Below are 12,793 nucleotides of genomic sequence, written 5' to 3'. Positions count from 1 at the left end.
CTACTGCTGAAAATTTCAGAGCTTCCAAGGACTTAAGGTAATGGCGTTTGAACACTGTCGGCGATTTCCATCCGGTATATTTTTTCAACTCATCAAAGTTCATGTGTTGGAAATAATTAATTGAGGTGGCTACTGCCCTGACATCATGTGCTTTTGGGAAAGAGTCAGGATTGGCTTGTTTGATAAAGTACAGGATTTGTTGCCTGATGCCTTTAATGGATAAAGTTCCACCTTTTTCCCTCTTAAAGAGGGGCCCCGATGAGGATGAGGAGGTCCTGGATAGAAAGGCTCGTAAGGCTGAAACTGGACAAAGGGATACATCTTGTGGAAGAGGTAAAACTTTCCAAGGTTCCCACCTCATCAAAGGATCTTCATTTTTTGCCAAAAAGCTACGTTCCGGAGAAAGTAGGACTTCCCTGTGGGAAGGATTGAATATGATCCGGATCTCTGGACAAAGCCGACAGTTCTGAAATTCTTGCTCCTGAAGCCAGGCTTAATAAAAATAGGGTTTTCCTTAGGAGCATCATAAACGAGCATGTGTTCATTATCGGTTTCGGAAGCCAGTTTTAGAACATCGTTTAAGAACCATGAAACTGACGTAGGCCTCACAGAAGGCCTAAGTCTAGCACATGCCTTAGGAATAGACGAGAAGTAGGTATCCGTCAAGTCTATGTTAAATCCAAATTGAAATATCTTTTCAAGGCTGACTTGTTTGTCGTAATCGTGCTAGCTGCTAAACCTTTTTCAAATAAGGATCTGAAGAAGGATATAGCTGAATTAACTGTCATGATTCTGATATCTGACTCTCTCAGGAAGGTTGCTAACTTTTTGACAGCAGCATCATACTGCCTCAAAGTTGAATCCCTTTTATCGGATTCCAAGAAGAGAATATTCTGAGGGTCAATATTCGCATCTCTTTTTGCCGCAAACTTCATGAAATCCATAAAGTTAGGGTTTTGAGAATCCCTGAGGAAGCGAACACAGTCTTCGTTTGTACTGACTGGGAGAGCTTGGGACTGGGGATTCGAAGGGGACGAAGGCCCAGTTCCAGAATCAGGGGGTACCAATTGCTCTTCGGCCAGTCTGGGGCTACTAGAGCCACTTGACCCTTGAATGTCCTGAGTTTGTCCAATACTTTCATAAGGAGATTCACTGGAGGGAAGACGTAAATCTTCCCCCAGTTGTTCCAGTCTAGAGCTAGGGCGTCCGTGGCGTAAGCCAGAGGGTCCAGGTTGGGGGCTACATAACACGGTAGTTTGTGGTTCGCTTGGGATGCGAATAGGTCCACTGAAGCCCTGGGACTTTTTGAGGATCCATTGGAACGAACTGTCGTGTCTAGTGACCATTCCGACTCTAGGGTACTGATCGGGATAGGGCGTCTGCTATGACGTTTCTGACTCCAGCTATGTGGGTGGAGGAAAGATGCCAACTGAATTTGTCTGCCAGGGAGAAGATGGCTATCATGACGTGATTTAGATGACGTGACTTGGAGCCTCCTCTGTTTATGCAATGTACTACCACTGCGCTGTCCAGGACTAGCTTTATGTGGGAGTACCTTGGTGGGAGTAATCTTTTCAGAGTCAAGAATACTGCCATTGCCTCCAGTACGTTTATGTGAAACTGACGGAACTGAGGTGACCAAATCCCTTGAACCTTTTTGACTTGGGAGTACGCCTCCCCCAGACCGCTTAAGGACAAGCGTCTGTGTGGATGGTGATCCCTGGTGGAGGGAACTGAAGGGGTACTGACACTGATAGATTCTTGACTTTTGCCCACGGTCGAAGCCGATTCTTTAGAATCAGAGGCACTGAGGATAGCTTGTCCCTGGACCTGACGATTTGCTCGTGAGCGCCAGATCCTGGTTAGGTCTTTTAATTTGGCTTTCATCAAGATGTTCGTTACTGATGCAAACTGGAGAGAGCCGAGGATCCTTTCCTGAGCTCTCCTGGATGCAGTTTGTGATTCAGAAATTGCTTGACTGACTTCGCTATTTCTTTCCTTTTGGTAGATGGAATCGACAGAGTGTGTGAGGATAGATTCCATTGAATGCCTAGCCACTGAAAGTTTGACTCTGGAGTGAGTCTCGACTTGGATTTGTTTATCTTGAATCCTAGATATTCTAGGAACTGGATCACTTTCGAGATACGCCACTACCATAATCCCTTGCGCTCTGAGCTGTTGTACTACTACTTCCGCTAGCTTCGTGAACACCCTGGGTGCCACGTTGAGCCCGAATGGAACTACCTTGAAGGAGAATGCCTGGTCTCCTATCTTGAATCCCAGATATGGACGGAAGTGTCTTGCAATAGGGATATGATAGTAGGCGTCTGTAAGATCGATAGAGGTGGTGACGGCCCCACGGGGAAGTAAGGTCCGCACCTGTGAGATCGTGAGCATCTTGAACTTGTCGCAGCGGATGGCTAAGTTTAAGCGGGACAAGTCTAAGATTACTCGTCTTTTGTTTGAGCCTTTCTTTGGGGACGCTGAACAAGCGACCTTGAAATTTTAACCTCTTGACTTTGGCTATAGCTCCTTTCTGAAGGAGGTCCTCTGCGTATTCTGTCAATTCTTTGGAAGGAAGTTGACGGAAAGGTCTGGCTGGAGGTGGGGTTCGTTCAACCAGCTCCAACCCAGCCCTTTTGACACTATGCTCTGCGCCACTGGCTGAAGTTCCACCGTGGCGAAAGTGAAACAGCCTCCCTCCTACCTGAAGTTCTTCATTGGTTGGTTCTTGTAACCACCTCGGCCTCCTCTGAAGTGCTTTCCCCTATTGAAGGGGTCTCCCGATCCTCTTCCACGAAAGGACCGCCTTACCTCTGCCTCCCTTGCCCGAGCGGTCATACTTCTGAGAAGCTTGACTCTCGAAGGCTTGATTGTAAGCTGGAGAGATGGCATATGAGGTGGAGGGTTGAGGCTGAGGGATATCACATAAATAGGTTGTGATTGACCTTTAGACGTGGAGGGTTGGGCTGTCTGCACTAACGGCACAGCTGGAACTTGCTGGGGGAAACGCGGTTGTTTCTTTTGGTAAGGTTGGAAACGTCTGGGTTTCCTTTGTCCCTTACCTTAGGTGTCGGTCTTGCCTCCTCCTAGCCGTAAGACCCCAACGGTCTTTAAGGCTCTGGTTCAACCTCGTAGCCTCAGCCTGTACTTCCTTAACCATGGCCCTCGGGAAGAGATCTGCGCCCCAGATGTTGGAAGAGAGTAACCTATTCGGTTCGTTGACGAATGGTTGCCTCTAGCAGGACATGCTTCCTACAATTCGTTCTAGCAGTGGCAAACTCGAACATATCTGACTGCACCGTTTGAGTCAGGGCTTTGGTCATAAGCTTAAAAATTGGTTCTGAACCATAAGCCATGGTTGCTACCTCAGACATAGCCATCGAATTGATTGATCTGGCTAGTCGTGATTTTTGAGTCAAATTCAGCCTGAATAAGACTATCGGGAGCCTGGGTAGCTTTTCGCCAAACTGTTCCATAGCACAGTCAGGTTTGAGTTTGCCAGCTGAGAATGTATTTGGCAAGTCTTCCCACAATTCTCCGATTGAAGGAAGCAATGGAGATGTGGGATCTGCTTCAACTGAGGCATGGGTTCCCCTTCTGGAGCTGCTGAGATGGTCGACCTTGCTATCTTGGTTAGGAACGGGAGCGGGGTACTTTCATCCATTGTGAAAATGGTAAAGGGACTTTTAAATGGTTGTACTTTGGTGTTTGAACAATCCATGTCCTCTAAACATCTGAGCCATTCTCGCTGAGCCTGGTCTCTAGAATAGAGGACTGTCCTCCTTAGGTACCCTATCGTCCCGAACCATAGCCGAAGGCGTGAGCCTTGCGTAGCCTATAAAAGGAGGCTGTAGGCCTTCCGGGTAGAACTCGAAGTCCTCTATTCTTCGAGTTCCGAACTCCGGTATGGAGATAAGACCATCCTGAAGGGGGCATATGACGCTACTCTCCAAGGATTGTTCATGGAGAAAGCGGGCAGCGAGTCATAAACGGGGGAAGCTGAGATCCACTAGTGTTGGAGGTTGAGGGAGAGGCTAGAGGGGCTTCTCTTAGACCGGCTATAATAGAATCCTGAGAAGTAATTCTGTCCGATAGGCGAGATATCATTTGTTCCATACTACTCTTAAGGGTACCCACTAGATCGGCCCACCTGTTGCAACAGGCCAGCATTGGAGTCCAAAGCCGGAGCTGCTGCGGAGGTGGAGGGTAGGCTCTGAATAGGAACCAAAGGTAGCGGAACTGGTGAAACTGCCGGGTACGAGATCTGGCTCCTTGGGTTTACTTTTCGAGGACTTAGAGCCGAGCTAGAGCCTTTAGACCTGTCTGGGCCGGGATTACGAGCCGGAGACTTACGCGAGGAAGAAGACGAGGACGTCTTCTTCGAAGACGATGACGTCTTAGTCAAGGTCATTATTTTAGACTTGATCTTAGGTCTAACCGAAGCCTCCGGAGGAGTATACAGTTCATCAGCCGTAAAGCCTTGGAAGGATGGAGAAGTTGCAGGAGTAGAAGAGACAGTCATACTCAAGGGAGACCCTTGGGTACCTGCATTACTTACCGTCGACCAACAGGTCGTCTATACCTACCATAGGTTCAACATTAATATCCAGGTAGCAACATCCGTGGAGATATCCTGGTCTTGTTCAGTTAAAGAGGCCGCCATGCTGTTGTTGGATGAAGGCAATAGACGGGTCCGCATCTACAGGGTCGACGTATTCCCGTCGCCATCCCTGCCTATGGGGTTTTTAAAGGAAAATGAAGCAATGCCAGACGCTTCTCAAGAATGTAGGGCTGACCCTTGGCGGCGTTCTTGCCAAAACCTCCGACCCAGGCCCGCAGGGTAGCCAGTGCTGTATCTCTTACTGCCGGAGCCTGTAAGAGAGGACGTATTTTAGACTTAAGAATCACTTAGAACTAAAACTTAGAGTATAACTTAAACTAGATGTCTTAAGTTAATAAATGATGGAAACTTAAGTACTAAAAGAAGCGAAGCAGCTACTGGAGGTGGAATACTTACGCCTTCCAAAAGCTGGCTCACCAGATCGTAACATATGGTACACGTTTCATGGTACCAGACCTGGATGTCACCGTGCGGAGTCGCGCATGGAGCATGGGACCGGCAAACTTCGTGTCCACAGGGGTCCTGAAGTGTAGCGGAACATCCCGGATGCTCACAGTTGGTGGCCTGTAAGTGGAAGACACATGAGTATCTTAGAGGGATAACACTTACAGACTAAAAGGCAAAAGAACTCCGTTACATGCCGGAGCTCGGAAAAAATTTGGGCATAACCCCATCCCTGCATTGCCTGAATAGGCTATAATCCCGGAAAGATCCGGTACATATAGGGAGGGGGGGGATTGGTTTAAGTAATTAAGATAAACTTAAAATAACTTAAACCTAAGCACAAGCGAACCGGACTAGGTCCAGTTGAAGCGGAGTGTAGTAACTCAGCTAACGGTAAGGTTAGTAGAGACCTGCTGTATGCACCTGTCCAACTATGGTTGGACTATCTCCTTCCGCTGGATACCAGAACTCGATAGGGAGGAGCTCTAGTAAGGAGGGAAGGGCGAGGAGGACATACATGCTCGAGCTAACTCGGAGCGACAAGGCAGTAACGGCGGGGGGGGAAGGCCAGGCCCCCCCCACACGTACCACCCGGCCGGACCGAGAAGCGGAGAGGTCGGCACCAGTCTGGGTCTGTCCGACTCCCTAGCCCCTCCGGTGGAGGGGGAGAGGGGAGGCAGGGGCTCGGGTAAGTGAGGCGGAGCAAGGACAGACCGACCCAACCCCCGCCCGACTCTATGGGAGAGCTGGGGTAGGGGGAAAGGGGACTGGGCAGTGGGCGTCTGGCCGACCCGTGATCACACAGTGACCACGAGGCGATAACTGGGATACGGTAACCCAAACCTAGGCCAACCAACGATCAGAGAGAAGCTATCGGGAAGCAACTGAACTGAAAAGCGGTAGCCTAAAGGCCCATAGGGCAAAACCAAAACCTGATCAGAGAGAAGCTATGTGGAAGCAACCGAACTGATCAGCGTAGAATAGGCTCTGCGAGCCGGGACCTAGGCTAAGCCAGACGCCAACTAACCTAATAATACAAAATACACAAATAAATAAAATAAAAATGAAAGAAAGAAGGTAAAAAAGCAGGAGAAAAAATCCAGGAGTGTACGACTAACCCGAAGGCAAGTCTACCACTCAAAGCTAGTCAGGGGCCGATACAAAGAACCCAGACTAGGGTCTGGATAGAAAAAAGCCTACATAAGGTGATAAACATGCATGCATGACAACCTGAGTAGACCTTAATAACGCGGATAATCAAAATAGAGCGTAAATGAAAGGGGGGATGTTCCAGGTATGGAAGGACACCAAGAACGAACCCATCACGAGGCAGGACCATGCCGCCATGCTTCCGACCCCGAGAACGTATTTATACCTAAAAAACGGCAAATACTGTCTCAGGGACGGACAAAAAACGCACTAACCGTAAATACTGAGTACTTAACTTAGCTGCTGCAATAGCTGAACGCGTCCATTATCGAAAAAACCGAAGAAGGGCACGAAAAACACAGAGAGAAAATTAGCACTTGCGACTCGTGCGAGCTAACGAAAAAGGATGGCCCACCAGGGCGCAGCAATCGACAAAGCATGGGATGGAGTAGTAGTAGTACGAGCTGCTCACCCTGTGGGTCGGCTCCCCGCTTGGAGGGATTTGGTAGTGGGAGATTTCTATTGGCATTTGGCGTCGGTTGTGGTCTCACTCGCCTAGTGTTTTTCATACCGACACCCGCCTGGAGGGTGAGCGAGTCAGTTATACTGACCTTTTTCTTTATTTTATTTATTCTCTGGTATGTGTTAGTACATTTACCACCCTAGAAATATAGATTAAAGGATATTTCGCGCAGCGACACGAGCTGAGCCCAGAAATAACTAAACTATGACTTAGGACTTGTTATACCTGGTTAATGAGACTAATCCACTTAGTATAAAACAAGCAAGAACCAAACACAAACACCTAAAAACGAATGCAATAAATTAACATAAGTAAAATTAACATGTGAGCACTTGGAGAATTAGAACTGAACAGCACAAGTAAAAACAACTGTACCACCTAACATTCTGTGATCACAAAATTCCAAAGGATGAAATTAAACAAGTAATATCTTGAGAGCTGGAAACATTATGCAGATTAATGAATGCAGCATTATTGCAAATCAACACAAACTACCCATAATACTACACCTAGGTGAACTACCCAATGTGGCAGACCAATGTGCAGACACACCGTCCCCCCCCAAAGGAAAAAAAATTATGAAATTATACTTGAAGAAATGTAGGTAGATTAATCCAAATGATGGGAGTGTTGTGAAACAAATAAAGTTATTGCTGTATACTTGAGGTGTCTACTGTTTTACATACTGAATTAAATACATTATGCCATTGCGTTCTTTATTGCTGTGAGATGTAACAAATAATCTTTACTTTAATACATCACCTTTCTCTGTTTATGGCAGTCAGCACAGTCAAGTTCTTCATCAATACCAATATGAACTTCCTCTGGTGTATTCTGCAATAAAGATTAAATTTGCTTTACTATGCATCCATAGTGGTGAAATATTTTTTATCAATAAAAATGAATGACACAACAACAAAATGGCATATGTATAACATTTCAATTAAGTGCATGTTATAAAATATACATCAAAACATCACAAACTTAAGTTCTTTTGTGCCATACTGATAATGTGAATTTTGAAGTAACTGCCAAACATCTCATGCAATTTATGAGATTGTTCCTTTGAAGGAAATCCAAAGTGTCATTGAATCCCTGCTGACACATCTTGTTCAGGACTTCAGGTGGAGGTGGGAACAGGATTCTGGCAAACCGATAAAGATTTTCCTTGCTCAGCTCAATACTGGTGTTGGCTAAGCTTACCTGTAAGTTAGAGAAAATATTCACTCTAGACTTGTAAGTTGAGCATCTGACTGCATAAGTATATCATATAAATGCTGGATCTTTTTTGGAATATTAATAACATACTGTGTCTCGCATCATCAAAATGAAATGAGAAGTTAGGCATAAACATTACATGAATACTGTAATTCAAAAATATAATTTCAACTAACTTCATGAGAAATCATTTAAGTTAAAATCCGTAAGAAAAACTGCACTAACTAATACCAATGAATTCTGACTATAAACAAGATACACATAAAATAAACTCTAATTTGTTTAAGTTGCAAATTATATCAGATAAAAAAACTACAAGCCTTTCAAGCAAAGCTTAAAACAATGCCAATTAGTATAAGCAAATTAAAGATTTAGTTCTCATTAGTTGAAGCAATGTACAATACTAAATTACAATTAAGGCATACTGAAAAAAGTCCACATTACAAAGCATTCATTCCCTAATTAATTGCAGTATTCTAAATGCAAAAGAAAACTTAAAAGAGAATTATGACTGAGTCATGATAAAGAATTTTAGAAAGTTAGAGATCATGAAACCAAACTGATATAAGTATCATAGGTAAGTTTCCTTGAATATTAGTCAAATGCAGTACGCTAAACTTTAATAAGGTGAGTATTTTCCATCAACAAGTATGTAATGATAATAATGAATAATAATCAGTAATACAGGTACTGCCATATTGCTAATCTGCCATTTGTATATTTTTTAAGTACTCTTCACTTACATAAAACATACCTGACCTTGAAAGTCTTAGTAATAATATAAATTTCCTGAAGTTCTCCAAATGCTAATACAAAATTCATTATAATCCCACATGACAAAATACACTTGAAAACACCAACAAATATTACTTATGTCCCAAAGAAATTCTACAACTGATATAACTATACCGTCAAAAGGCCAGCTGTTGGATCTTTTGGGCAAATATCTGCCTCCCCACCAAATGGTGATACAGTGACAGTATGAACATCTACTTCTGGCAAATTAACAGTAAAGCCTCCATCAATGTAACGCACACCTTTAACTTTTGGAGGAACCCATCCACTAAATCCAGGAATGAATGCAGAACAATTACATGCCTGTTAGATTATAAAAATGAAACTGTTACAATACGCAAGAGAGAGAGAAAAAAAAAGAGATGGATTGGGAAACTGGAAGGACAACAACTGATATTCAACTAAATCCACTACTGAAAGGAAGAAAAAATGTGTTAATACAGTACAGTATAGTATACTACTTATAAATCTACATACAGTACTATCGATATGGATTACTGTAATGAGGAGGATTTTGTTAATAAATAAGATGAAAAATGAGTAGTAATTAAAGCTAAACAACCAGTATTTCAGAACAACCCATTAGTTGCACAGCATGTCATTTTCACTGGAATGCCCAAAAAATAAAAAATTTGTACCTGTGGCTTTTTAATCACTTGCCTGAAAATTTAGGTATCTCTATAAGAAAGGCAGTGTTTTCTTTTACAGCAACAAAGTTATAAACAATATAAAACACCATGAAAATATTCATATCTGCAACACCATATTTTCATGTTAATGACAGAACTAAAGAGAAATCGCAATTCATATTAACATTAGTATTTTTCTTAAGCTACCACTGCTAGGAAATAAGTTTCAGACTCCTGTCTCTTCTACCTTTTGGGGGACATAATTTCTTTGCAATTAACACCTACATGCAACCAGTTCACAAAGGTACTGTTTAGATAATGATTCTATAAAAACATGTTAGTAATATTCAACATAAACAAAAATGATATGGTATACTGAGCAGCTACAATCTCTTTCTATGAAAAATTTGCTGCCAACATGCTTCAAGGGTCTAAACATATTTGGAATCATGAAAGGGATACATCTTACTGCATGGTATACTATCCAGTATACTATAAGCATCATAAAAAAACATAAATACTCTATCAACCAACTAGCCTTACTGGCACAACTGTAATTAAAAAACCTGAGATTATTCATACCACAAATGCCTTTTCATCATGGTCATTTGGACAGATATCTGTATTACCAGCAAAGGGGCTGACAGTAACAGTATGTTTGTCAAGTATGGGTAAATTGTCGCTACAAAACCCATCCACATAACGCACACCCTTGAACTGAGGAGGAATCCACCCACTGAATCCAGGGATGAAACAGGAGCACAGAATGGCCTGAATGGACAAGCAGGATAAAAAAAATAAAACACCATACAACTGCACTCTTGTGCAGAGAAAAACTTAGACTTAAGACATATTTGTACATAAACTTTTCCATGCCAAATCCAGGTTGTTAAATCGCAAGATGAATAAACTTTTCAAATAATTTTTTACTCCTTGGTCAAATATACGTTTAACAGACATGATACTTGCCACTTAGCTGAAACTTTGCTTAGCTTAAATAATTCTCTTCTGAAGTAAACTAGTACTAACCAGACAAGTAACAAGACTGTTAACAATTTTAGTGAGAGATGTCTCAACTTCCTATTTACATTAGGTATCATGGCAAATGTCAATTTTGCAATTAATCAAAACATACTTCTTTGAACTTTTTCATTGTGTAGTCTCAAGTTTAGCAAATGACAAAGGGTATTATATTCAATAACCTGTATTTATTTAAATTTTCCTGTTTTGCAACAAGACAGGCAAAAATCCTGCTATGCTCCATATATAGCCACATACAAACAATAAAGATCCTATGACAGACTAAATAGCCTGAAGTCCAATACACTACCTGACAGAAAATCATATACATACTCCATTCATGAACATTACACATATTTGATGGGAATAACGTATAAGGCAGGGAAATTATTAGTTCCAATGGAAAATGTAACCACTTTATCAATAATCTTCCTATACATATGTCACTACCACATCAAGCTGTTGACCAATATGTACCAATAAAAACTGGACTATATGTAGTATCAGGATTAAAAAACTAAGCAAGAAATGCCTGCTGGACAACTAACTTTTAGAGAGAAACCTTATGTGGGTTCTCTTCATTTCAACTATGCTCAACTAACATTCAACATGGCGTTAAGTAGGGACTAGTGCTTGCTTGCTTGCTTGCTGGCATGAATATGTTACAGGCAGATAATGAAACCAGGCTTTTCATGAACTGCCTGATATTTCAGGCAGAGCGCAAAAACACTTATGGACATCTGATCCCCCCAGTGACTAACCAACACTTTTGCCGTGTTTAGTGCTAGCCCTTGGGTGGTCAAAGGTATTTCGCTGTGTTTAGTACTAGCCCCTGGGGGATCAAATGTCCCCAAGCACATTTTGCTATATGCCTGTAACATAAGATTATTTAAAAAGGACTCCCACAAATTTATGAATTGTACAAATTCATAAATTTGTACAATAAAATAAATTCTCTCCTTTATTCCTACAACACCTGCAAACTAAAATAGCATAACATGCAATAAGTTTTAGTGTGCATTAGGGTAGAGACAATGATTATCAAGAACATGCAAAATAAAAACAATAAAAAAAATTCATGCAAATATGCAAAACATCTCCATGATTTGTGAGAAGTAAACATAATATGTATTCATGCACTGAAAACAAGTTTTGAAACCATGTAAGCAAACAGCTTGCGCCAAGTGTGTGAGACTTTGAGAGAGAAACAGACATACAGACAGAGACAGAGAGAGAAGCGCAAATGGTGGTTGTTAATTATCATGCACAAGCATTTGTTGAAGTACTAGACCTGCAAGAAATTGACATTTGCATCTCTTGGGCAGATGTCACTATCCCCACAAAAAGGGCTGACTGTCACAGTATTTTCATCCAAAATAGGTAGATTGTCTGTAAAACCTCCATCCACATATCGGACTCCGCAGAAACGTGTGGGCAGCCACCCACTGAATCCAGGGATGAAGCAGGAACACAATATAGCCTATATGATATCCATGGAAATGTAATTATTACAAGGAAACATTTTTCACAAAAGTGTAAAAATCCTGAAAGTATTCTACAAATCCTAAATCTCATGGTAGTTTTGTTAATATGTACTGCTCTCATTTTGGCTTCTTTTTTTTTTAGAGAAAAGTTGCCTTCATTCGTGTTCCTTATTAAAATCTTCTGATTACTTGTCTCCTATTAAATTACTACATAGAGAACTCTGTCAAATAGGTAATTCCATACACACATAACCAAACACACTTGATGACACTAAATTTAGTCCTTGGGATTAAAAAACCTAAAAATGTTCACAGTAAACAAATATTTACGATAAAAGATAAAGACGGAATGCTCTTTAAAAGCAAATTACGTATTGTAAATGTCTGCCCGTAGGGTTATGAATACGACAATACCCAAAGGAGCTGAATATTTCAAGTAAAATCAATGATACTCATAATGAAACATCCCATACTACATAACATCATCTATTAAATCATCAACAATAGTTAACAGTCAAATATAAAATGAAGTCTCTCTTACCTGAATGAGTTCCTCACGAGTATCAAACTGTGAGAGAAGGATGTTCTTGCCGTCACTCACCCGAGTGACTGAGATGAATAATTTTCCACTTACAATCTTGTGAGCATCATCTGGGAGTACCTGAGGGGCAAAATAGAATAGAAGCTAGAAATTGGATGATATCGGTCATTTACCATAAATTCTAAACACATTATACATTCATTATTATTATTATATCATTAATACTACTGTACCTGCCCTGTTACACTTAGGGCAATATTCATGTAATTTTGCAACTAAATTTTACCTAAAATATATAAAGTGCATTACATTGCCATACAATTTCTTTTTAAGGTATTGCGATGGTTTAACAAACACACATACTAT

At 41.6% G+C, this 12,793-nt stretch overlaps 1 protein-coding gene across 1 annotated transcript in view; it reads right to left on the bottom strand.

Moving 5' to 3' along the window:
- Positions 1 to 12,793, bottom strand: part of LOC135204188 (patanin-like phospholipase domain-containing protein atgl-1) — a 94,632-nt gene that overhangs the window by 25,054 nt on the left and 56,785 nt on the right. The window contains 5 exon segments of the mRNA XM_064234257.1: positions 7,503 to 7,574; positions 7,746 to 7,943; positions 9,965 to 10,153; positions 11,694 to 11,882; positions 12,428 to 12,547. Of these exon segments, the coding sequence (XP_064090327.1) occupies positions 7,503 to 7,574; positions 7,746 to 7,943; positions 9,965 to 10,153; positions 11,694 to 11,882; positions 12,428 to 12,547 (768 nt within the window).

This window comes from Macrobrachium nipponense, chromosome 44, assembly GCF_015104395.2.
Source record: "Macrobrachium nipponense isolate FS-2020 chromosome 44, ASM1510439v2, whole genome shotgun sequence".
Classification (NCBI taxonomy): domain Eukaryota; kingdom Metazoa; phylum Arthropoda; class Malacostraca; order Decapoda; family Palaemonidae; genus Macrobrachium; species Macrobrachium nipponense.
The sequence above is the reverse complement of the archived record's forward strand: the minus strand, read 5'-3'. Positions and strand labels throughout refer to the sequence as shown.